At 32.9% G+C, this 27840-nt stretch overlaps 4 protein-coding genes across 4 annotated transcripts; all 4 read left to right on the top strand.

Annotated features, from left to right (window-relative positions):
* The first annotated feature begins 3505 nt into the window (after window positions 1-3505).
* Window positions 3506-3907, top strand: LOC117916937. Its single transcript, XM_034833178.1, has one exon. It carries the CDS (start codon window positions 3506-3508, stop codon window positions 3905-3907), a length of 402 nt encoding a protein of 133 aa, XP_034689069.1.
* A 6012-nt stretch (window positions 3908-9919) lies between these two features.
* LOC117916936 (zinc finger protein AZF3-like) lies at window positions 9920-10327 on the top strand. The gene has a single exon (XM_034833177.1). The coding sequence runs from the start codon at window positions 9920-9922 to the stop codon at window positions 10325-10327; it is 408 nt and encodes a 135-aa protein (XP_034689068.1).
* A 1743-nt stretch (window positions 10328-12070) lies between these two features.
* Window positions 12071-12940, top strand: LOC117916935. Its single transcript, XM_034833175.1, has one exon. The coding sequence runs from the start codon at window positions 12071-12073 to the stop codon at window positions 12938-12940; it is 870 nt and encodes a 289-aa protein (XP_034689066.1).
* Window positions 12941-26217: 13277 nt separating this feature from the next.
* On the top strand, window positions 26218-27617 carry LOC117916934 (zinc finger protein ZAT9-like). Its single transcript, XM_034833174.1, has one exon. The coding sequence runs from the start codon at window positions 26218-26220 to the stop codon at window positions 27580-27582; it is 1365 nt and encodes a 454-aa protein (XP_034689065.1). The 3' UTR covers window positions 27583-27617.
* The last annotated feature ends 223 nt before the right edge of the window (window positions 27618-27840 follow it).

Raw genomic sequence — 27840 nt, 5'->3', positions numbered from 1 at the left:
GCCACACATCTTAGTTTTAACCCGGTCAATCATTTACTCATGAAACACATTCAAATTGATCTTCACTTTATGCGTGACTTAGTGCCAAAAGGAAGCATCCAAGTTTGCCATATACATACTCAAGACCAACTAGCTGATCTGTTAACCAAGTCGTTGTCCAAACAACGCACCAAGATTCGCCTTGCCGATGGAAGCCCTATCTTGCGAGGGCGTATAAGGGAAGTAGCCTAAAATCATGCTTTGATTATCATTCAATTTGTAACAGTAGCATAGCATCCTTACCATGTATAGCTTCTCAATCATAGATTTAGTCTTACCATTTCTAAATTTGACTATCATTCAATCATCTTTGACTATGATTCAATTTGTAACAGTAGCATAGCATCCTCACCATGTATAGCTTCTCAATCACTGTATATAACATAGAGTTTTTATCAATAAAATGTGTGGAAATTCTTCGACAATATTTGTTTTTCTATAATGTAATATCAGCTCATCGCATAACATAGGAATTGAGGAAAAGCATCAAGTTTCTAAACGTGCAGGCCTGCAAAAGAGGTAATAACTTAAGATGTTACAAGTTGGGAACCTAAGGGATTATCCATCCAAGAAACTGAAAATCCATGAAAGAAGAGCTTTGGGGTTCAGAGGCCAAGAAGATGCTGGAAACAAAAATGGTGCTTCTTGGAAGGATTTTCTAAAAATAGGGTTCAATTTGGGACCAAAAGAAGTTGATACAAAGAAGAAGAGTAGTGATGATAGAATCATACCTGGAGGACAACTTGATGATCAGATTGCAAAGAATGCAAAGAAGATGTGTAATGATCGGGTAATTTAGGCCACATTGGAAATTTTAGTTTGGAAACTCTTCTTTTATGTGGTGGTTGAAAAGTAAAAAAGAAAAGTGTTTAGAGAACACGTGTTAATTTTGGATTGGTGAAATTCGATTTATTGTGTTGGTCAATTAGGCAAGTTAAAAATTTTGTGTCACGTCAGCCTTATGGTAGAAAATTTCTTAGGATTTTAGAAATTGAAAATTTCCGAAAACGAAAAAATGAAAAATGAATTAATTAAAATTAATTAGAATTAATTAAGTAAAAAAATAAATTAAATTGATTATTAATAAAATTGAGAAAATTAAATTTTTGGATTGGTGTTTAATAAATTAATTAGTGTGTTAAAAAAAAAAAAGAATTGGAAATGAAATAAAAGCAAATGGAATAAATAAAAGAAAATAAATAAAAATGATGAATGGGCCTTTGAATATTGGGTCGTGCAATGGGTTGTGGTTGGATTAAAAACAAAATGAAATGGGCTTGTGTGGCTGGTGGTTGAAATAAAGAAAGTGGGCTTTAAAAAAAAAATGAAGAGAGTTGGAAAAGTGGCAAAATGAGAGAGAAAGAGAGTAGCGACGGACTGTGGAGAATTTCCTTGTCATTGAAACATTGACCGGCCGTTTGGACGGCCGAACGACGTCCGTTTTGGCTCATATTTTGAGAAGATGTTCTACTCGACGAGAGGAACAATTCTACGGTGGTCGATTGTGATTTTAACGGTCGAATTCCTAGATCTGTGATAGGTGAACCTAACCCTAAAACTCTAATTAAATACATTTTTCATTGAAAAATTTTGTAAATCTTGTCATTATGAGTTAAGTAGGTAATATTGGTGTTGTAGGAATTTTTTTGGATGATTTGGAATTTTTTTTCGAATTTATATAATTTCGGGAATTTCTTTTTGGTTGATAAATAATTGTTTTGGGTTGTTAAAATTATTAGACGTGTGGGAAAATTCCAAAATTAGGGTATAATTTCAAATCTAGTGATATGTAAAAATTTTTAGAATTGGTTGGAATATTTTTAGTAATTTTATTGTAGAAAATTAATTATTTTTTAATATTGGAAATTTTTAGAATTGTTGAAAAATTCTGAAATTGTGATATAATTTCAAGTTTATTGATGTGTGAATTTTCAAAAAATTGTTGGGATATTTTTGGAAATTTTAATGTGGAAAATTTATTTTATTGGATTATTGGGAATGTTGGAATTGTTGAAATTGTTGGAATTGTTAGGATATTTTGGAATCATGGCATTCACTTGCATCATGGGTGTGTGAAGAAAGGATAAAAATTGTGAAAAGTGTATGAAATGGAAAAATAAAGAAAAAAAAAAATGAAACAGTGATTAAAATTTAAAGTTCGTGTGAGGCGAATTAAGAAAAGAGATAGATCCCTATGGTGAAAGACCCAAAAGTTTACCCCGGAAAGACTCTGAATGGGGAGTGTATTTAGGTGCGGACATGTATTCTTCGGTGAAAGCTCGAGAACAATAGTGCATTGTATGATTGTGTGTCACACGTTCATATGCATTTCATTTAATTGTTGAATGTTGTGGAATTGTGTATAATATTAGATATTAAATTACATGGCTTGATTAATACTGTAGAAATGTTTCTTTTGTGTTCTTTAAAACTTAGTAATCCCCATTAACCCCTTGGGTGTTAAACACCCTACTGAGCAATGTGGAATGCGCACCCCTTTCTTTTTACATCTTTTTAGATGCAGATATCACTCCTAAGGATCCACGGGTGGGGCAAAAAGGACTTCAGGATGCCTCTAGAGCGATCTAGTGGAGTGTGTCTTATATATTGTGTTTGTGCTATTGGGACTTGTTTTAATAAATTGTGAACTATGGATGTGTAATGAGACCCTAATTTGATTAATTTGTTTAATTATGAATTTTTTATTTTGGACTGTAATGATAATTAATACATCTTGTTGCTTTTGAGCAATGTTTAGGATATTATTAGTTGATGAAAACTCTAGTGTGAGGTATGTGTAGAAGAAAAAAAATATTCAGAGTGTTTTGGTTGACTGCCAGCGTGGAATAGGAAGAACCCTTAGGGTCAAACCTTTGACCTGGGGTCATGGGCCAAATTTTGGGTCGCCCAGAATTTGGGTCGTGACAGCGTGGTATCAGAGCCAAGGTTGCAATAATACCTTGGGGTCAATGTTTGTGGGTTTTTGTGTGTATTGTAATGTAATGATTCTCTGTATGTGTTAGCTAGCGAGCTAATTATTAATTGAATTAGTTAATTGTTTATTCTTGATGTTTGAAAAGCCTTATGATGGTGCTTGTTGATGATAAAAAAAAAAAAAAAACATTATAGTGTTGATTAATTGAATTATGTATTGTGATTGTATGAAAGTGAAAGTTTTGATAGTTGTTGAATTTGCTAAATGGGTACATGTGAATTTATTTTGCTCACCTTAGTAATGTGGTTGAATTAGGGATTGTTAAATTTGAAATGGCGGGAAATGAGAAGTTGGAAGATCTGAGAGAAATGAGAAGTTGGAGTTAGTAAGAAAAGAACTCCGAGAAGTAAGAAAGGAGTTGAGAGAGACTATCCAGTTGATAAGAGGCCGGGTTTCAGGAGATCAGGAGGTACCTAAGGCCATGAGGATTCAGACCACTCGCATAGGAGGAGCCGCACTGAGAGGCCAGTAATGAGCCAGATGGAGGCGATGAAGAGATTCATGGTGATGCAACCTCCATCTTTTAATGGAGAACCCAGTACGGAAGCAACTGAGCATTGGTTGAGGAAAATGAGAAGAATTCTGGTGGGGCTGGACATACCTGAGGAAAAAAAGGTAGGTCTGGCAGCATACATGCTTGTTGACAAAGCTGATTTCTGGTGGGAATCAATGAAAAGAGTGTATGACACTGAGGTTATGACCTGGGAGGAATTTGAGAGAATCTTCCTAGGCAATTATTTTGGAGAAATGGCTAAGCATGTCAAGATGATGGAGTTTGAGTACCTCATCCAAGGAACCATGTCGGTGTTGGAGTATGAGTCACGTTTTTCGGAGTTGTCTAGATTTGCTTTGGAGATGATCAGTGAGGAATGAGAAAATGATAGAAGGTTCCAACAGGGGTTGAGGCCTGTTATTATGAATAGATTAGTCTCACTGGCAATAAGGGACTATTCTGAGTTGGTTAAAAGGGCTTTGTTAGTGAAGTAGGACATTGAAGAAACCGACCAAATTCGGGAGCAAAAGGGGGACAGAAAAGGGAAACAAAGAATGGGGGAAAGTTCCCAGAGGAGATCCCAGGGCCCACGACAGAGGTAGAGGACTCAGTAGTCTGAGGAGCATTCCTCGTTCTATGTAGGAGGTAAGCAAAGTTCTCAGAGGGAGGCTACTAATAGAGTATGTTATGGTTGTGGAGCAGAAGACCACTTATGGAGGGCTTGCCCATTGTGAGGCGCACAGCAGGCTCGACCTCAGTCTCAAGGAAGTTCTCAGCAGCAGCCGGTAGTGTCTTTCCAGGCCCCTCGATTTTAGTTACCTTATTACCAAACGCCACATTTACCCCCAGCAGCGCAGGGAGCCAGGACAACTACTATGAGTAGTTAGACCCGTTCTTCTCAGGGGTAAAATGCTAGGGGTAGGGGAAGGCAAGCAGCAGGAAGAGTTTTTGCCTTTACCCCAATAGAGCCAGAGGAAGATGTCCTTTTAGTGGAATGTATGATTTTGGTATATAGTACTTGGGTGCATGTTTTGTTTGATACTGGTGCAACTCATTCTTTCATTTATCCATCTTGTGCTAATGCATTGGGATTGAAAACGGAAATGGTAGAAAATTTGTTACTTATCGAGTCCCTTATGGGTACGAATTCTAGAGTTGATAGAGTATGCAAGGGGTACGTTATTACCTTAGCGGATAGAGCACTTAATGTGGATTTGAGGATTTTGGATATGACTGGGTATGATGTTATATTGGGAATAGATTGGTTGACGGTGTATAGAGCGCTTATTGATTGTCATCGCCGTAGGATAATATTTTGTCTGCCAAATGGATTTGAGGTTTGCTTTGTTGGAGGGAAGTGTGTTAGTTTGCCTTTTTCGCAGTCCGATCCTTGTTATCAGTACGTGTTGAGGAATGGATCAATAAATTTCTTAACTTGCCTTCGTAGTAAGAAGAAAGCCCAAAAGGACATTACAGAAATTCCAGTGGTGAGAAAGTTTTAGGATGTATTCCTAGATGAGTTACCAGGTTTACCACCACATAGAGAGTTTGATTTCTCTATTGAAGTCTACCTAGGAACAGATCTTATTTCAGTATCCCCCTATAGGATGGCGTCTCTTGAGTTGAATGAGTTGAAAATTCAGTTGGAGGAATTGTTGAGTAAGGGTTTTATTCATCCAAGTACATCGCCATGGGGAGCCCCGGTGCTGTTTGTGAAGAAAAAATATGGCACACTAAGGTTGTGTATTGACTATAAGAATTTGAATAGAGTTATTGTGAAGAATAAGTATCCTCTTCCAAGGATAGATGACTTGTTTGATCAGTTGAAGGGTGTGAAGTATTTTAGTAAGATTGATTTGAGAACTGGGTATCATCAATTGAGGGTTAAGGAAGAAGATGTTCCTAAAATCGCTTTTAGAACGAGATATGGGCATTATGAATTCTTAGTCATGCCTTTTGGGTTAACTAATGTCCCCGCTGCTTTTATGGATTTAATGATTAAAATATTTCGTGCTTGCTTGGATCAATTTGTGATTGTCTTTGTGGATGACATCTTGATATACTCCAAGAGTTTGGAGGAGCATAAGCAGCATTTGGTGAACACCCTTAGAACTTTAAGAAGACATCAATTGTATGTGCAATTGGACAAAAGTGAGTTTTGGCTTACTGAAGTGCATTTCTTAGGCCATGTGGTTTTTGAGGCAGGAATAGCAGTAGACCATTCCAAGGTGGAAGTTGTACATGAGTGGCAAAGGTCTACTAATGTATTTGAGGTTAGAAGTTTCTTAGGGTTGATTGGATATTATAAGAGGTTTATGGAAGACTTCTCTAGGATTGCAACACCAATGACTCGGTTGACTAGAAAAGGGGTGAAGTTTGAATGGAATGAGGAGTGTGAGAATACTTTCTAGGAGTTGAAGCGGAAATTGACCACTACTCTAGTGTTAACTGCTCCTATTAGTGGAGAGTTGTTTACGGTTTATTGTGATGTTTCTACAGTGGGGCTAGGGTGTGTGCTAATGCAGCAAGGCAATGTGGTAACCTATGCCTCAAGACAATTAAAGTAGCATGAGCGGAATTATCCAACACATGATTTGAAGCTTGCAACAGTGGTGTTTGCCCTTAAAACTTGGAGACACTATTTGTATGGAGAGAAATTTGAGGTGTACTCTTATCACAAGAGTTTAAAATACATTTTCACTCAAAAGGATCTGAACTCTAGGCAGAGAAGATGGATGGAGACATTAGAAGATTATGATTTTGCTCTTCATTACCATCCTAGGAAAGTGAATGTTGTAGTAGAGGCCTTGAATAGGAAGAGTTATGGCCAGTTGTCTAGCCTGGGGTTGAGAGAGTTTGAGATGCAAGCAGTTATTGAGGATTTTGAGCTATGTCTTGGTTGGAAAGGACAAGGTCCATGCTTGTATACTATATCAGTTAGACCAATGTTTATCCAAAGAATAGTGGAGGCCCAAGTCCATGATGAGTTTTTAGAAAAAGTTAAAACCCGGCTGGTAGAAGGTGAAGTATAAGAAAATTGGTCTATACATGTAGATAGGAGTGTGAGATTTAAAGGAAGGTTGTGTGTGCCAAGAGGTGTGGAGTTAAGGAATGAACTTCTAGCAGATGCTCATAGGGCAAAGTATACCATCCACCCTGGGAATACCAAGATGTATCAAGACTTAAAGAGATAGTTCTAGTGGAGTTGGATGAAGAGAGACATTGCTCAGTTTGTAGCCAACTGCCAGATTTGTCAGCAAGTGAAAACTAAACACTAAAAGCCTGTAGGGTTGTTGTAACCTTTACCTATACCTGAGTGGAAGTGGGATCATATCACTATGGACTTTGTGATAGGGTTGCCAAGAACTAATAGCAAGAAAAATGGAGTTTGGGTGATTGTGGACCGTCTTACTAAGTCGGCTCATTTTCTAGCCATGAAGACTAATGATTCCATGAACTCGTTGGCTAAGTTGTATATATAGGAGATTGTGAGATTGCATGGGATACCTTTGACTATAGTGTTTGATAGGGACCTTAAGTTTACTTCTCAGTTTTGGCAAAGTTTACAAAGGGCTTTGGGCACCCAATTAAATTTTAGCATCGTTTTTCACCCTCAGACATATGGTCAATTAGAAATAGTGATCTAGATCTTAGAAGACATGTTAAGGGCTTGTGTTTTGGATTTTGGAGGAAATTAGGTTGATTACTTACCTTTGGCAGAGTTTGATTATAATAACAGTTACCAATTTAGTATTGGCATGGCACCTTATGAAGCACTTTATGGGAGACCTTGTAGATCGCCCTTATGTTGGATAGAAATGGGTGAGAGTTGTTTGTTGGGACCTGAGATTGTCCAAGAGATTACAGAAAAGATACAAGCCATCAAGGAAAAGCTTAAGACTACCTAAAATAGACAAAAAAAACTATGCAGACCAAAGGATAAGGCCCTTGGAGTTTGAGGAAGTGGATTGGGTGTTTGTAAAAGTGTCCCCTCGAAAAGGCATATTTTGATTTGGGAAAAAGGATAAGTTAACCCCTAGATTTGTGGGAACATTTCAGATTGATAAGAAAGTTGGCCCAATGGCATACAAGTTAATCTTGCCTCAACAATTGTCCCTTGTGCATGATGTTTTCCATGTGTCGATGCTAAGGAAGTGTACTCCAGATCCAACTTGGGTAGTGGACTTGTAAGATGTTCAAATTAGTGAAGATACTTCTTATGTGGAGGAACCTTTACGAATTTTGGAAGTTGGAGAACATATGTTCAGAAACAAGGTGATCCCTAGAGTCAAAGTGTGGTGGCAACACCATGGGATAGAAGAAGCCACTTGGGAACCTGAAGAAGAAATGAGACAACACTATCCGCAACTCTTCTACGATTTTTAAGGTAAGCTCGTTTAAATTTCAAGACAAAATTTCTTTTAGGAATGGTAGGATGTAATGACCGGATAATTTAGGCCACGTTGGAAATTTTAGTTTAGAAAGTCTTTTTGTGTGTGGTGGTTGAAAAGTAAAAAAGAAAAGTGTTTGGAAAACACGTGTTAATTTTGGATTGGTGAAATTCGATTTATTGTGTTGGTCAATTAGGCGAGTTGAAAATTTTGTGTCACGTCAGCCTTATGGTAGAAAATTTTTTAGGATTTTAGAAATTGAAATTTTCCGAAAACGAAAATGAAAAGTGAATTAATTAAAATTAATTAGAATTAATTAAGTAAAAATAAATAAATTAAATTGATTATTAATAAATTGAGAAAATTAAATTTTTGGATTGGTGTTTAATAAATTAATGTGTGTTAAAAAAAAAAGAATTGGAAATGAAACAAAAGCAAATGGAATAAATAAAAGAAAAGAAATAAAAATGATTCAATGGGCGTTTGAATATTGGGTCGTGCAGTGGGCTGTGATTAGATTAAAAACAAAATGAAATGGGCTTGTGTGGCTGGTGGTTGAAATAAAGAAAGTGGGCTTTTTTAAATAAAAAAAAATGAAAAAGAAGAGAGTTGGAAAAGTGGCAGAACGGGAGAGAAAGAGAGCAGCGGTGGACTGTGGAGAATTTCCTTGTCGTTAGAACTTTGACCAACCGCTTGGACGGCCGAACGATGTCCATTTTGGCTCAAATTTTGAGAAGGTGTTCTACTCGACGAGATGAACAATTTTACGGTGGTCGATCGTGATTTTAACGGTCGAATTCTAGATCTGTGGTAGGTGAACTTAACCCTAAAACTCTAATTAAATACGTTTTTCATTGAAAAATTTTGTAAATCTTGTCATTATAAGTTAAGTATGTAATATTGGTGTTGTAGGAATTTTTCTGGATGATTTGGAATTTATATCATTTCAAGAATTTCTTTTTGGTTAATAAATAATTGTTTTGGGTTGTTAAAATTATTAGAAGTGTGGGAAAATTCCAAAATTAGGGTATAATTTCAAATCTAGTGATATGTGAAATTTTTTAGAATTTGTTGGAATATTTTCGGTAATTTTATTGTAGAAAATTAATTATTTTCGAATATTGGAAATTTTTAGAATTGTTGGAAAATTCCGAAATTGTAATATAATTTCAAGTTTATTGATGTGTGAATTTTCGAAAATTTGTTAGGATATTTTCAGAAATTTTAATGTGGAAAATTTATTTTATTGGATTATTGGGAATGTTGGAATTGTTGAAATTGTTGGAATTGTTGGGAGATTTTGGAATCATGACATTCATTTGCATCATGGGTGTGTGAAGAAAGGATAAAAATTGTGAAAAGCGTATGAAATGGAAAAATAAAGAAAAAAAATGAAACAGTGATTAAAATTTAAAGTCCGTGTGAGGCGAATTAAGAAGGCAGAGAGATCCCTAGGGTGAAAGACCCAAAAGTTTACCCCAGAAAGACTCCGAATGGGAAGTGTATTTAGATGCGGACGCGTATCCTTTGGTGAAAACCCGAGAATGATAGTGCATTGTATGACTGTGTGTCACATGTTCATATGCATTTCATTTAATTGTTGAATGTTGTGGAATTATGTATAATATTAGATATTAAATTACATGGCTTGATTAATACTGTAGAAATGTTTCTTTTGTGTTCTTTGAAACTTAGTAATCCCTATTAACCCCTTGGATGTTAGGCATCCTACTGAGTAATGAGACTCTAATTTGATTAAGTTGTTTAACTATGAACTTTTATTTTAGACTGTAATGATAATTAATACATCTCGTTGCTTTTAAGCAGTGTTTAGGATATTATTAGTTGATGAAAACTCTAGTGTGAGGTATGTGTAGAAGAAAAAAAAATTCAGAGTGTTTTGGTTGATTGTCGGCGTGGAATAGGAGGAACCTTTAGGGTCAAACCTTTGACCTAGGGTCATGGGCTAAATTTTGGGTCCGGAATTTGGGTTGTGACAAGATGACTCCAAAGTTTGTAAGCTATATGGATGTTTCTGATATTAACCGCTTTCTGAAGACATTATTTCGGAGGAAATATAAATGTGGCACTTCCAATAAAACCTTTCCGACTTACCAAGCCTTGACCATGGGGAGTAAGTATGCATCATCTTCACATACCGCAGCTTCTGAGGAAGAAGGCCAAGCCCTTGACACTTCCAAGCATGCCAAGCAGGTGGTGCAAAAATCCCACAAGTGCCGGACCTGCAACAAGAGCTTCCCCACGGGTCAGTCTCTTGGGGGCCACCAGACAACTCACCGGCAGAAGCCAGCCCAATTAGCTTCACCCAAACAAGAAGCCAGCCAGAGTGCAGGTCCAAGAGTTTTGGATTTTGATCTCAACGAGCTTCCCCCAATGGAAAAAGAATGAAGGTGGTGCAGTGTTGTGCATCTTTCTCCCTACAATTCAGTAAGTTATACTTATTGAGTAAAGGCTTATAGATTTTGTATTCTTTTATTTTCCATATGGGATGATTTTATTGGTCCGAATAGAAGTAAAATAGTTTTGAACTCTCCCGGATGGAACTGCTGAAATTTATTTGTCTGCTGTTGGATTCAGCCCTAGAACTGATAGAATTGAGTTGGAATGTAATGGCTTTTGTACACATGCATTGTCTCCTAAAACAATCAATAAGAATAAGAACAAGCACTGTGGGGTGGTTTTGTGGCCTAGAATAAGAGAGAAAATATCTTATCCTATCATGGGATAGTGAATGGGATATTATTATCTACTCTTTTTCTTTTATCCCTTTCAAACAAAATATATATGTTAATCTCATTGTAAGATAGGATATACATGTATCAAAAATTTATTTCTTATCAATTTTTTATTTTTTAATATACTCATTTTACAAAATAAATTTTTTTACTATAAATTAAATTTATGATTAAAAATGAAAAACTAAAAAATATTTATAAAATAATACTAATATATATATATATATATATATATATATATATATTATTTTTATATATTAAATAACATAATATAAAAAAAATTATTTGTAAATTATTTGTATATATTAAATTTAGTTATTAATGATAGGCAATTAAGAAGGACATAAGGGTAGAGGTGTAAATAAAGTCAATTCTATCATATAAAAATAAAACCGAACCAACCAGATTTTGAATGACAGAACCGAACTAAATCAAGTCTTTTGAGGTCAATTTTCATGTATTGATTAAAACCCATCTTAATAGCTTTTTTTAATCCTAAACTTAGTTGTAGATTTGTGTTTGTTTTGAATCCAAATCCCATTAACTTGAGTTTATATTAAGCTTTAAATCTAATTTATTTTTAAAATTAATGGAAACCAACTTGAATTTGATATTAAAAAAAATATTAAATACATTAAGAATTAATTTGACCATAATATAAAAACAATAAATTACTTTAATATAATCTAATATAAAAAAATTATCAAATATTAAACAATTATATATAAATTTTAGAATATCGAAAAATCGAAAACTGAACCAACAAGACCAGTTTTCAAAATTCTCAAACCAAACCAACCTTTTTTATTTTTGAAAATCAAATCAATATCATTGGTTTTTGTTAGTTTGCAACAATTGATCGGCTTTTTTTTGTTTTACTTACACCCCTAAATAAGGATTATAAGGTTATAAGATCACATTATGGACTTTAACTAGTCAAATAAAATTAAAATAAATCATAATTTAAACCTTTTCATCAAAATCATTTGTCCTATCTCAACTTACTAAAATTAAAGCTCTTAATTCAATTCCACCTGCTCTCTTTTTCTTTTATGTAATATATAAAAAGAATTAATAATTAATGGTTAAATAGAAAAAAAAAATTAACGCTACCACTAAAGAAAAAACATGTGCTTAATAATTTAATTACAAATAATTTTTATAAATATTTTGAATGTTTCCGATCAATGGAAAGAATTTTTAATGTTTCACATTGAAGATCACCACTTGAAATTAGGATTCAATTTGGAGTTTAGCATCACCCACAAAAGCAATTATTTGATTTCAACCCAACTTTAACTAATTATATTTAAAATATAAAAATAATTACTGATATTTGATACAAATTATATTTAAAATATAAAAATAATTATTTCTATTTAATACCCAATCAAATATGCTATACAAATATAGTATATTTTATTATTACTATGTAGAGAATAGAGCTGATGATGTACCTTGTGAAGCCGAAGAGAGGCAGAACTTGGCTCCCGTTGGTTCACCAGAAAACAGGATTTCTTTGAAGCTTATCAAGATTCCCAAGGAAGGTGGAGAAGAAGGTTATGATAAAAGGGGAGGAGTGATAATGAAGGCAACACTTGTATGCAGCTTCGACAGCAAAGGATTAGGTTGTACAAAAGCTTTGAAGGGCCCGAGGAGAGCTCTCCTTGATGATCATGGTAACTGGGGCAGTGATTCCAACAAGAATGCGGCTTCAAACCTCAAGAATGGATCGGAGGCTAGAAGCGAAGCCACGTGCCCTGTTTGTTCCAAGGTTTTCCAATCGAAGAAGGCCATGTACGGGCACATGAGGTGCCATCCTGAGAGAGAATGGAGGGGGATCAATCCTCCACTCTCGGCCAAGACTGGTTCTTGCTCCACTGAGTCGCAGAAAAATCAGGAATTGAGCCCTTCAGCCAAGAAATCAACTGTGGTTTCATCTGATACTAGTCCTTCTCAGCCTCTTCTGCGCTGCATGAAAACTGGAAGGAGGGGCCAGAATCGCCCCTTGAGCTCATCTTCTACTTCTGTTTCGTCCAGTGATCTCAGTTTATCGCATAAACATGGACTTAAGAACAAGAACCAAGTTTCTGAACGTTCAGGAGAGAAGAAGAGGCAAAAAGTTGAGGTGTTACAACTTGGAAGCTTGAGAAATTATCCATCAAAAGAAGTGAACATTGATGGAAGATGGACTCTGATGCTGAAAGAGAAGGCTTTGTTAGACACTGAGTTGGTCCCAGAGAAGCAGGCCTTGACAACAACATAGAGGAGGAATCAGGTAGCAAGAACACTACTGATAGAATCAAAAACGGAAACAAGCTCGATCAAGAAATAGTAAACGAGTCGCTTCTTGTGGCACCCAGGGAGTATAAGTGCAGCACTTGCGATAAGATCTTCCCAACTTTCCAAGCCTTAGGTGGACACAGGTCTAGCCATAGTTATAAGAACAACCTCCAAGCCATGGATACCGGAGAAGAAAAGTTTAAAGAAGGTGGCTCCAAGGTGGTGGTAGATGGGTTCAAGTGCAATATTTGTAGCAAAACCTTCCCATCCGGTCAGGCTCTTGGAGGCCACAAGAGGAGTCACTTTCAAGGATCAACCCAAGCATCACCCAGCCAAGGCTCGGCCTCTGTAAAATCCAGCAAAAGTTTGGGAGATAAAGTGCTAGATTTTGACCTCAATGAGCTTCCTCCAATAGAGGAATGAGGATTATGGAAAATTTGAATCAATCAACTGACTTCAATCAGTATGTTTAACCCATTAGGTAGTGAACTGCTGCAGCTACCAATGCATCTTGCCCCTCTTATAATTCAGCCTATTTTTTTTTTTTTTCTATAGACTGATCAATTAGTTGTACGTGCTTGACGAAGAAGAGTACTCTTTTGCAGTTTCCCTTTTTTTTTTCTTTTTTTTTTCCTGTACACATTGGGATAATTTTTGGTGTTCCATCGGCCTTGATGTGAAACATCCCCTTATGTTATTTGTGGCCAAGTTTTGGTTATTGGCTAAATCTGATTTGGATTATTAGGCTTTAATTCTTATTCTTTTTCTGAGAATATTAATGTCTTTGAAGCTTTAATTTGCAGAGGTACATATAGTTGAGGTTTTTGCATCAGTAGTGAGGGATAAGGACCTCCAAGAAGAGACCAGGAAGAGAGAGAGAGAGAGAAAGAGCCTTCCCAGTGAGCTCCTCCACAGGTGCTGAAAATAGGAATCCCTGAAAGAGGCTTTACAAACGCTAAATAATAACCTCCCTAAATCGTATAGAGAGAGAGAGCCCCACAATGCAATGACCTCCTCCTCTTGGTTTTGCTCAAGACCTCACAGCTCTTTAATTTTCTTATTCTTCAAACAACTCCCAAATCCTTCCAGAAAGAATCAAAACCCCTCCCACAGTGTACCAAAAAAACACCACTCTCTCTCTCTCCTTCTCTCCCTTATCTTCCTACCGAAAACCTTTACTCTCTAAAACCTTAAACCCAAAAAAAAAAACAAAAAAAACAAAAAAACAAAAATCTATTTTTTTCGAAAGTATAAACAAACTAGCCCATAAGGCTTTGATTTAAGCTTAAGTGTTTGAATTACAACCTTTGGCTTTCTCATTTTATTAAACACTTTTGAAAGAGTGTGCATATGTGATGATACAAGGAATGAGGTTATGTTTGCTTCTCGAAATTACCGAAGAAAGAAAATGGATAATCTCTAAATTTTGTGACAAAACATCACTTTTTACCACCCAAAAAAAGGCTTACAAAAAAATATCACTTTTTTAAGTACAAAAATTGATCAAATATTGCTTTCAAGTACAATAAGAATTGATAACAAAAATAAATAAATAAAAAAGTAAAAAAAAGTTATCGACACAAATATTACTTGCAACTATGAAAAAGGTTTACGATAAAACATTATTTCTAATTATGAAAATAACTATGGTAAAATGTCACTATAAAAAATAGGTAAATGTGGTCAAAGTTTGGTCAGAAGTGCAAGAGTGAATGTATTTGGGTGGGTATGAGGACATTTTTAAGAACAAAATTTTATTTGAAAACCCAAATATAAAAAACACTTTTTTAACTTATTCTCCATTACATCACAAATATGCATTTATGTATAACATAAAAGTTTTTAGGGGGTTTTGTGTTTCCTTTAACTTCACTTAGCTTCTGCTGGTTCGATAAGTTTTGATGTATTGAGCACAATAGGAGAGATCATATAAGAACCCATCTATAGTTGTGAAAGTGATTTGTACTTTAGTTTAAGCCCTTTATCTACAACTCCCTTTACTAAATCTAAGCTTTTCATGCTTGTATTGGTCAAAAAACATTACCTTCTTAAATCACTCTAAGTACAAGGCCTTGAATTGCCTCTTTGTCTTTTCTCTATGGATAGAGTAATAACATTGAAAGAAGACATAGCCCTTTTCTTACTATACTTAATAGTAGAGTAAGGACTTTAAGCTTTTAGTTTGAACTAGTATGCGAAATGTTTGGTTGATAGGGTAATTGAAGGGGAGGTCCCAATGACAAATGCACAGTCGGACTCTATTTCCGATCAATCTGGTTTATTGTGCATAAGTTAGGCTTTCTGTTTCTAAAGTAGAAAGGGAGAATTTGTGTTCTTGATTTGGAAGCTAGGTGAGATAGTGATAGTAAGGAAGGAGCAATTTAGGGTTCAGGGGTCTTGCATATGAGTATCACCATTGTAAATATGGATAATTCTTGGCATGTAATTGGGTAAGTCAAACTCAAAATGGTGCAAGTGTAACATGTATGAACTACGCGGCACAAAATCAAAAAGGAAAGTGCAATCAATGAGAAAGAATCATGACATGAAATATTGTCTTATTAGCTTAGCCTTGGTTCAAAAAGTAGGTGAAATTATGTGAGAGAAAGAACCTCTTGGCAGAGTTTCCTTGAGAATAGATAGCACTACTTAGTGACTAGGAGTAGAGAGCTCGTTGCACGTTGTGTTTTTTTTTTTATTGGCCTATGTTCTGTCTATAAACAAGCTCCCTTCAGTCGTCCAATCCTTGGATGGTTCTTGGTTCTTAAACATGTTGGGAGATTAGGCAGCAATTGAAAGATTTGCTCAAAAGCTTGATGAACAAGCGAAAAATGCCCTAGCTCTTTTCTTTAGTAAAGGGTTTTTCCCTTACTAGTCAGGTGGTAAGGCTCCCCTATTTAGACTTAATCAAAGTAGACTTTTGGAAAGGAGTGAAAGAGAGATGGAACATGATCTAGAGTGTAAGAAGGAATGGAAGAATTGTAGATAGATAGTATATTTGAAGACAAGGTTTGGAATCTATATTGAATTGAATGGACAAGAAATTGACATGCAAGTCAAGGCTTAACCCTTACCAGTGAAGAAACTTGTTCAATCTAGTTAGTAAGCTCTTGGATTCCTAAGGCAATGGGTAAGGATTATCTTTAAGACTAGACTCTTTATTTTCATTTCCTAATCCCAAGGTAGGAATAGGTGAGAGTAGTCTATCTTTGGCTAGGATGAGTGTAGTCATGGGTTTTTTTACAAGACTTGAAAGAATTCCACAAGCAATCTTTGAAATGGAATAGGAAAATCTCGAATGGGATCAAAGGCTGGGTTTATATAAGAGCAGCCGCCTGCTCTCAATCTAAAGGTCGTAGGAAGCGCAATGCAATTGATTCAAGACTGTGAATGTATATATTCTAAAAGTTATGATAAGATATTACATCTAAAAAAAAATTAAAAAGATAAAAAAATTAATTTAAAATATTTGCTTCATACTTCAAAATAGAAGGAATTCATAAAAAGAAAACATATTAAAAGATGTGATAAAAAAATTATTTAATTCAGAAGATTTGAGTTCCATTAAAGTAGATGTTATAAGTGAAAATTTATCTTTTAAAACATTGCCCTTATTCATTTGTCTTGATTATAGATATCCTCCATGTTTGAAGATTGCTTTATATATTACTTAAATTTTATCGAACTTGTTTTGTTATCCAAATACACATATTCATCAATCAAACAACCCAAATAATGCAAAAAAGATATAAATAATAAGAATGATTTGTATAACAAATATTGTGATGAAAAAATATGGTAGTGATGTTAAAAAGTTAAAATAAAGAAGATATAGACAGTGGATATGATTTCAAAGCATGTTTTGTATTTTTTGAATTGGATGTCATGTTATATCAAACAATAATAAAGATTGTTTTCAAACATTGTTTCCTACATCTTCTAGTTTTCTTCATTTTAAGGGTTCAATAGTTGAAGTTGAGCCTTGTGAAAGCAAAAGAGTTGTAAATTAATATGAATAAAATATAAATAATGGGAATGATTTATGTAATAAATATTGTGATGAAAAATGATAACAGGAATACTAGAAAATCACATTAAGGAAGATATAGATGGTAAGAACAATTTCAAAGCAAGCTTTGTATTATTTCTGTCAGATGCTTTGTTATTTCCAATAGGAAAGTTTTTTGTCAAATTCTCTTTCTGACATCTTTTTTAAAATACCGCTTTAATAAACAAGATTAACTAGTTGAACTTGTCTTCACTTTCTTTTATACACAACTTAAAAGATTTTAACTTTAATAATCTCTACTAGGTTTTTTTTTTACATGTCCCATAAAATGTGATATAAACCAAATGAATGTCCTTATAAAATAATTTGCAACTATTTACCGTTGGCATATATCTTTACAAAAATATTTCTCATCACTACCTATTTAAAATTTATAAAGAAAGGACATTCGTACCTATAGAAACTTTACATGTTTGTTTTATGTTAGGATTCTAATAAGATACGATGAAAAGGAATGGTAGCAATAAAAGAAAAATAGAAACCATTCTCTAAAGAGTTTCTATGTTAATCTTCACCTCTTTCCTTAGTTACCAATATTTTCTCTTTCTTTCTTTTATTTCTTCCTCGTATCTCAATACGCTTCTAAGTTCTCACAACCCTAAGCACTAAAGTGAACTTATTGTTAATAGGTTCAATTTAGTTATGTTAGATGGTATCAATAAGTTATTTGGCTTTTTCTATTCAGCTAAAAAACAAATACCACCTTAGCCTTCAACGGTTGACCAAAAAATAGGCTTTCTTTGAAGCTTATCAAGATTTCGATGGGAGGTGGCAAAGATGCTTTTAAATTGGTACCTTCTTAAGGCAAAGGAGTTTAAATTTGATATAAATAAAATATAAATAATAGGAATGATTTGTATAGTAAATATTGTGATGAAAAGAGATAATGGTGATGTTAGAAAATTAAATTAAAGAAGATATAGATTGTGGGAATGATTTTAGAGCATGGTTTGTATTATTTGTGTTGAATGTCTTGTTCGGTCAAATAATAAAACTTGTTCTCAAATGTTGTTTCCTACTTATTCTGGTTTTCTTCTTATTAAGGGTTTCATGGTTGAAGTTGTGCCTTTTGAAGGCAATAGAGTTGAAAATTATTATGAATAAAATATAAATAATAAGAATGATTTATATAATAAATATTGTAATAGAAGGAATGGTAGTAATGTTAGAAATTCAAACTAAGGAAAATATAGATGTTGGGAATGATTTCAAAACATTATTTGTGTTATTTGTGGTGGATGTCTTGTTATTTCCAATAATGAAGCTTTTATCAAACTCTCTTTCCTACATTTTTGTTAAGAAATCACTTCAATGAACAAGATGAACTAGTTGAATCTATATTCACTTTTCTTTTGTGTACAACATAAAGGACTTTAGTTTTAACTAACAAATTGGAGTATCTTGTTGCTTATTGTTTTGCCTGATAATATCTTATTATATAATTTCTCTTCTAAATATTGTGAAGAAAAGATATGGTAGTGATGTTAGAAAATTAAATTAAAGAGGATATGGATGGTGGGAATGATTTCAGAGCATATTTTTATTATTTGTGTTGAATGTCTCCTATTATATCTAATCATGAAGCTTGTTTTCAAACATTGTTTCCTACATATTCTAGTTTTCTTCTTGTTAAGGCTTTCATGACTGAAATGATACCTTATGAAGGCAAAAGAGTTGAAAATTAATATGAATAAAATATAAATAATAGGAATAATATATATATAATAAATATGGTGATGTAAATAGATGTTAGTAATGTTAAAAAATCAAATTAATTAATATATAGATGGTAGGAATGATTTCGAAGCATATTTTGTATTATTTTGTTGGATGCTTTATTATGTATAATAACGAAGCTTTTGTCAAACTCTCTTTCCTACATTTTTTTTAAGAAATCTCTTCAATAAACAAAATGAACTAGTTGAACCTGTCTTCAATTTTCTTTTATGCATAACTTAAAAGATTTTAACTTTAACAAATAAATTGAACTATCCTGTTACTTATTGTTTCATGTGATAATATCCCTTTATATAATTTCTCTTCTAGGTTTTTTTTTTTACATATTTTATGAAATGCAATATAAACAAAGGTGGTGTTTGTTTTTTGTACTTAATTCTAAATAGAACATTAATGCTTAATAGTGTTAAATATTAGGTTGTTTGTTTTTGTAGTATTTTACTTCTATTAAATATTAAAAAGTAAAAAAAACCAAAATGTTATTTTTTCTATTTAAAAAAAGTTACATATTTTGGCTTTTTCTATTTAGTAAAAAGTTTATGATAAGTCATAAAAAAATAGAAAAACAAACAATCTAAATTTAAAAACTAAATTGCTTTCAACAAAAAGCCAAAAAAACAAACACCACCTAAGTGAATATTCTTGGAATTTTGCAATTATCTACCATTAGCATATATCTTTACAAAAATATTTCTCACCGCTACCTACATGAAATTTATAAAGAAAGGACATTTGTACTTGTAGATACTCTACAGGTTTGTTTTATGATAGAATTCTAATAGTACACGATCATGAGGAATGGCAAAAAAGAAAAATAGAAGTCATTCTCTAAAGATTTTCTATGCCCATATCCACAACTTCCTTATTTACTAATATTTTCTCTTTCTTTCCTTTGTTTCTTCCTTGTATATCTTAATACACTTCTTAGTTCTCACAACCTAAAGCACTAAGAGAACTTAGCTCCCTGTGATTCAACAGAAAATGGCTCATATCCACAACTTCCTTATTTACTAATATTTTCTCTTTCTTTCCTTTGTTTCTTCCTTGTATATCTTAATACACTTCTTAGTTCTCACAACCTAAAGCACTAAGAGAACTTAGCCCCCCTTTGATTCAACAGAAAATGGGCTTTCTTTGAAGCTCATCAAGATACCAATGGGAGGTGGCTTTCAAATTATACCTTTTTAAGGCAAATGAGTTTAAATTTGATATAAATAAAATACAAATAATAGGAATGATTTGTATAATAAATATTGAGATGAAAAGAGATGGTGGTGATGATAAAAAAAAATTAAATTAAAGAAAATATAGATGGTCGGAATGATTTTAGAACATGTTTTATATTATTTGTGTTGAATGTCTAGTTATTTCCGATAATGAAGCTTGTTGTGAAATATTATTTCCTAAATATTATAGTTTTTTTCTTGTCCTTTGTGAAGGTAAAAGAGTTGAAAATTAATATGAATAAAGTGTAAATAACGTGAATGATTTATATAATAAATATTGAGATGAAAAAGAACCGTAGTAATATTAGAAAATCAAATTAAAGGACATATAGTTAGTGGGAATGATTTCAAAACATGTTTTGTATTTTTAGTGTTGGTGCCTTGTTATGTCCAATAATGAAACTTTCCGTCAAAATCTCTTTCTTACATCTTTTCTAAGATATCGCTTCAATAAACAAGATCCTATTCAATCTCTCTTTACTTTTCCTTTTTGTTTTTTGTTTTTTTTTTTTTTTTTTTTTGCACGACTTAAATGATTTTAGCTTTCATAAACAAGTTGAAGTATCCTGTTGCTTATTGTTTTGTGTGGTAATAATCTTTTATATAATTTCTCTAATAGGTTTTTTATACATGTCCTATAAAATAGGATATAAATTAAATGAATATCCTTATAAAATAATTTTGCAAGTATCTACCACTAGCATATATCTTTACAAAAATATTTCCAACCTCTCTCTACCTACTTAAAATTTAAATAAATAAAAAAAAGGACATTTGTATTTATAAAAACTCTACATGCTTGTTTTATGTTAGAATTCTAAAAAGATTCAATGATTATGAATGGCAACAATGAATAAAGAAAAATTGAAACCATTCTCTATAGAGTTTCTATGCCCGTCTCCACACCTTTCATTATTTACCTATATTTTTTCTCTCTTTCCTCAATTTCTTTCTCGTATAACACAATACATTTCTTAGTTCTAACCACCCTAGAGCTATAAGAGAACTTGGCCCCCAGTTGTTCATAAGAAAATAGGCTTTCTTTGAACCATATTAAGATTCTGATGGAAGGTGGCAAATAAGCTTATTAAGTGGTAATTTTTTTAAGGCAAATGAGTTTAAATTTGACATGAATAAAATATAAATAATATGAATGATTTATATAATAAATATTGTGATGAAAAGGCATGGTGCTAATGATAGAAAATTAAATTAAAGATATAGATTATAAGAATGATTTCATAGCATGTTTTATATTATGTCTGTTGGACATTTTATTATGTCCAATGATTAGGCTTGTTGTCAAACTCATGTCCTTCATATTCTAGTTTTCTTCTTGTTAAGGGTTTCATGGCCAAAGTTGTGCCATGAGGCAAAAAAAGTTGAAAATTAATCTAAATAAAATATAAATAATAAATATTGTGATAAAAATGGGTGGTAGTAATATTAGAAAATTGAATTAAGTAAGATATAGATGATGAGAATGATTTTAAAGTATGTTTTGTATTATTTGTGTTTCATGTCTTGTTGTGGTTCACTAGAAAATATGTTTTCTTTGAACCTTATCAAGATTCCAATGGGAAGTGATGAAAAAACTTATCAAGTTATATCTTGTGAAGGCAAATGAGTTGAAATTTGATATCAATAAAATATAAATAATAGGAATGATTTGTATAATAAAAATTGTGAAAAATGAGATGATGGTGATGTTGGAAAAATAAATTAAAGAAGATATAAATGGTAGGAATGATTTCAAAGCATGTTTTATATTATTTGTGTTAGATGCCTTGTTATGTTATATAATGAAGTTTGATGTTAAATGTTGTTTCCTATATCTTCTAGTTTTCTTCTTATGAAGATAAAAGAGTTAAAAAAAAATAACATAAATAAAATATCAATAATATGAATGATTTATATAATAAATATTGTGATGGAAAGGAATGGTAGTAATGTTAGAAAATAAAATTAAGGAAGATTTAGATGATGGGAATGATGTCTTGTTACGTCTAACAATGAAGTTTTTTGCTCTCTTTCCTACATCTTTTGTGACTTCAATACACAATATGAAGTAGTTGAACCTAGCTTCACTTCATATCCAATATAAAAATTTATGACAATTTCTCTAGTTATCATGATAAACATCACACTAAAATGTGAATTATTCAGGACTTCGTTATTTCTTATTTTTTATAAAGATATTTCTTGATCTCTTCATGATCATATTATCGTGATAAACCATAGCACCACTCTAAGCAAATGATGCTATCAAGAAGGTATGATTTAGCATCACTCTAAGCCCAAATAGCTATGGTTTCTAATAAGCAAGAGGAGGATACTTTGACGTTTAATTAAGTAATCAATGGATTTTGAGCAAATGAATACGACACAAGGAAAACTACAAGCAATGGTATGATAAAGATTGAATATAAAAATGTACAAAAAAGACAATGAAAATTACACAAATTGACTTAGAGTGTGTTTGACAATATTTTTTATTACAAGTGTTTTCTCTGAAAGTGTTTTTAGGTGAATCATCTATCAAGTATTTCTTTAGAAAACACTACGAGTGATTTTCTAATCATATAAATGTTTTTTCAAATTTTCAAAAGTGTTTTTTAAATTTTATCAAACACCTAATATTTTTCAAAAACACTTTTTAGACTAAAAGGCTTTCTAGAATCATTGTCAAACGAACTCTTATTAAACTAACTAAAAAGATGGTTTGACTTTCCCAATTCAACACATTTTTAGAATAATTAATATATATATATATATAAACACACATTTAGATCTCCAATACAATGATTTTTATAATTTTATTTACAAAAAATAATCCCAATCCAATTTTATGTACAAGATATCATTTCACAATTTTTATTAAAATTTTTAAAAAATTACAAAAAAAAAATACCTTTTAGAATTTGATTTAAAAAATATTATTTTACAAATTTGTTTTAAAAATGATTTTTAAATTTTATTGTATTTACAAGTCTAATGATTGGAAATGTATTTCTTTTAGCAAAATTATTTATGAAATCAAATTGCTATAATACGATAAGCATGATAATGAAACAAAATGAATTGAATGGTCTAAATTAACCAAAGAGCCTAAGCCCAAAGCAATACCGATGTATAAATTAAATTCATCGTGTTCAAATAAATCAAATGAAAACCCAACCCAAAGACAAAGACTTAAGGCCCAATAGCAAAATCAAAGTGCCATTAAGCTCTGGCTAATGTAGGTCCATAAGCATAAATCAATTAATGAAAGCCCAAATAAAAGCCCATAAACAGCCCAAATCCTCAAACTAACATTGTAGAGATGAAACACGCTTTTAAACCTCAAATCAAGAGTGAAACGTCAACCATGGTTGGAGTCTTGGAAAGGATAGTGGTGTAGACTGTGAACATGGGGTGGCTCCGTGAACGACGTGCGAGGGAGTGGTGGCCACTAGCGCCACGTGACAATGCGAGCAATAAGGAAGATGGTGAGAGTAGGGAATGGCGTGGAGAGAATTGTGGGTGCGAGAGTGGGTGGAGACGAGGTCAATTGGATCCAGAAAATTCTTCGATGGCAATCACGTGAAGGAGGGGATAATGGTAGCGCTTTGATGACAAGTATGGTGGGCTCCACCGACTATGCTAAGATAGCGAGGGGGCGTTGGTCGTGGTATCAATGGCGAACGAGGTGTGGCGGAGATGCGGCGCTACTGCGAAAGTGTGGATGTGCATCAGAATCTACAAGCTTGCAATGAAGACGGAGGTACAGAGTGATGGTGCATGCCGCTTGGTTTCGATATGTCATTCTCGTATAAAATTTTAGGAGGATACTCTATTTAACGTGATAAACACTATGGAGTTGCATTTTAATTTTAATAATTGAATTAATTTTTTTATATGAGGTAAGATGGTTTAACCCTATAACTTTTATTTAATTTTTTTTTTATAAAAAAATTATAAATTTTGTTGTTGGGAAATAAATAGGTGTTATATGTATTATTTGAAGTATAATTATTATTATAAGTATTTTTCTTGGTGGTTTATGGATTCCTTTTATAAAAAAAAAAAATGTGATGTTTGAGATGATTTAATTATAAAAAAAAAAAATCATTGTGTTGAGTGTTAGAAATTATTAAGTTTGTCAAGAATAAATAAAGTTTATATGATTAAGATATAAATTGTGTTTTTGTTAATATATGGATTATTGAGAATTTTATTTAATGTTTGTGGTCACTTAATTGTAGAAAAATTGTTGCCTTGGGTATTGGAATGTTTTAGCATGTTTGGATTAAATAAAAAATTATGTCCTACAAAAATTGTGGATGATGATATGTAAATTTATTACATTTCATATGCATAAAAAAAAATGATGATAAAAGTAAAAGACCCGTGAGAGGCATATTAAAAAGGGAGTGAGATCCTAATATAAAAAATACAAAAGCTTACCTTAAGAATACTCCAAATGAAGAGTGTATTTGAAAACGAATGCATATCTTCGGTGAAAGCCCAAAAATAAGTGTACATTAATGTTACATTCTCACATGCATTTTATTTAATGGTTAAAAATTATTGAAGTGATATAATTAGATCAAATAAAATGTTTGAAATATTTATTTTATGGTTTAAATGCTCATTTTGTTTATCCTTAAACCATAGTAATACCAATTAATCCCTTTGGGTGTAAGAAACCCATGTGAAAATGCTCACCCCCTTTCATCTTAAAACTTTTTAGATACAGATATTATTTCTAAAGACAAGCAATAGAGCAAGGAGGACTCCAAATTGCGCATTGCGCAAGGAGGTTCTGAAGTAGTTAAAAGGGTTTTTAGCATTTTTGCTTTGTTGGTGTGAAAATATATAGGTGATACCACCTCATTGGTGGTGTCTTTCATATTTCTATATATAAAAAAAAAAAAAAATTTATATTGTACCATATTTTTAATTTGGTAATGAGATAGATAAAGAAAATTTTGAATTTTTTTTCCAAGAGTATATATATAAATGAAAATTGATTATTTATTTATAAGATTGATTATTTATTTATTTTTTCAATTATTATGAGTTAGTGAAAAATGATTATTTAATTATAAAATTATTTATTTTTTTATTGGAAATATTGATTTTGCCCTCACTTATGTTTTTTTAATAAAAAAATAAAACTCTAATAAAAGGTTAAGTGAAGGAAGTGAATTAATTTATTCTTAAATTCACATCTTTACCACTTTCATTGTTATTTGATCTCTTTTATTCTAATTATAATTTATAAAAATATATTGATGATTTAAAATATATCTTTAAGGTAGTTTTATTAAACAATCTTAATATTTAAAGTAAAAATTAATAAATTTTAAATTAATAATTTAAATATAATTTAACTTAAAGTTAATTTAAATTATTAAGTAATAAATATTAAGTTTTACCAAACACTTCACTTAAATAAATAATAAAAAAAAAAACGACCTATCTATGTATATGAGAATATATGTATATCAATTTGACGATTTAAAATATATCTTCAAGGTAATTTTATCAAATAATTTTAATATTTAAAGTAAAAATTAATAAATTTAAAATTAATAATTTAAATATTATTTAAATTAAAGTCAATTTAAATCATTAAGTAATAAATATTAAGTTCTATCAAACACCTCTCTTAAAAGGAAAAAGAAAACGACCTATCTATTCCTCTAAAACCGTATCTATTAATGAATTGAGGTGATTTTAATATTTCATTAATTAATGCATGGATTTAAGAAGAAGCCAGAAGAAAGTCATGAGAATTACATAACTGAAAAACATGATGTTAATGATATCTTGAAACTCGTCATATTTATCCTCAGGATTTCTCAAAAATTCTTAAAGAGATTTTCAAGTCTTTTATTTAAGAACAAACTGCACAACATAAATTTAATTATTCAGAATAATAGAGTGGGAAATAACTTAGTACCTTTAAATTAAGACGGAGATTAGATTAGGGGATAAAAATAATTATTGTTATTATTTAATACCCAAATAAATATACTAGTATATTTTATTAAGGAAAGGAGATCGGTAAGAATAGAAACTCTAGGGCCGTAGGTTTCTATTAGAATTATATAAGATAGGATTCAAGAAAGCAGAATAGAAACCATTCTCCTGATCAAATCTTTCTCCGGCTACACTTCTTTCAGTCCACTTCTCACAACCAGGTTCCAGGTTGTTTTTTTTGCATTTTTTGTCAAGGGTCTGATGGGGGAAGCTGTACCTTGTGACGGCGAAGAGAGGCAAGGTTTAGGCTCCGCTGGTTTACCGGAAAATAGGCTTTCTTTGAAGCCAATCAACATTCCGATGGGAGGTGGCGACGAAGTTGATGATGGGAAAAGTAATAGAGTAAAAGTGGAGGCAAGACTGGAATGCAACATCAGCAGCAAAGGGTTGGGTTGTTCAGAAGGTTTCAAGGGTCGGATGAGAGCTCGCCTTGATGATCAGGGCAACAGAGTCAGTCGTTCCAACAAGAATAAGACTTGGAACCTCAAGAACGGATCAGAGGGTAGCGTTGCTGAGAATATTGGTGGAACTGATCAAGCCAAGTGCCCTGTTTGTTCCAAGAGTTTCCATTCGAAGAAGGCCATGTACGGGCACATGAGGTGCCATCCTGAGAGAGAATGGAGGGGGATCAATCCTCCGCCCTCCGCCAAGACTGTTTCTTGCTCCTCTGTGTCACAGGGAATTGATGGTTTGAGCCATGCGTCCATGACATCGACCGTGATTTCATCTGATATTAGTCCTTCTCAGCCTCCTTTGCAGTGGACGAAAACTGGAAGGAGGGGCCAGAATCGCATCATCAACTTATATTCTTCTTCGGGTTCGTCCTGTAATATCAGCTCATCGCAGAACAAAGGAATTGAGGAAAAGCATCAAGTTTCTGAACGTGCAGGCCTGCAGAAGAGGCAACAACTTAAGATGTTACAAGTTGGGAACCTAAGGGATTATCCATCCAAGAAGCTGAAAATCCATGAAAGAGGGGCTTTGGGGTTCAGAGGCCAAGAAGATGCTGGAAACAAAAGTGGTGCTTCTTGGAAGGACTTTCTAAAAATAGGGTTCAATTTGGGACCAAAAGAAGTTGATACGGACAAGAAGAGTAGTGATGATAGAATTATACCTGGGGGACAACTTGATGATCAGATTGCAAAGAATACAAAGAAGATGACTCCAAAGTTCGTAAGCTATATGGATGTTTCTGATAATAACCGGTTTCTGAAGACATTATTACCGAGGAAATATAAATGCGGCACTTGCAATAAAACCTTTCCGACTTACCAAGCCTTGACCATGGGGAATAAGTATGCATCATCTTCACATACCGCAGCTTCTGAGGAAGAAGGCCAAGCCCTTGGCACTTCCAAGCATGCCAAGCAGGTGGTGCAAAAATCCCACAAGTGCCGGATCTGCAACAAGAGCTTCCCCACGGGTCAGTCTCTTGGGGGCCACCAGACAACTCACCGGCAGAAGCCAGCCCAATTAGCTGCACCCAAACAAGAAGCCAGCCAGAATGCAGGTCCAAGAGTTTTGGATTTTGATCTCAACGAGCTTCCCCCAATGGAAAAAGAATGAAGGCGGTGCAGTGTTGTGCATTTTTCTCCCTACAATTCAGTAAGTTACACTTGTTGAGTAAAGGCTTATAGATTTTGTATTCTTTTGTTTTCCATATGGGATGATTTTATTGGTCCGAATAGAAGTAAAATAGTTTTGAACTCTCCCAGATGGAACTGCTGAAATTTATTTGTCTGCTGTTGGATTCAGCCCTAGAACTGATAGAATTGGATTGGAATGTAATGGCTTTTGTACACATGCATTGTCTCCTAAAACAAT

The sequence above is a fragment of the Vitis riparia genome, chromosome 6 (assembly GCF_004353265.1).
Source record: "Vitis riparia cultivar Riparia Gloire de Montpellier isolate 1030 chromosome 6, EGFV_Vit.rip_1.0, whole genome shotgun sequence".
Lineage (NCBI taxonomy): Eukaryota > Viridiplantae > Streptophyta > Magnoliopsida > Vitales > Vitaceae > Vitis > Vitis riparia.
Note: the sequence above shows the minus strand (reverse complement) of the source record. Positions and strands in the feature narration are given on the sequence as shown.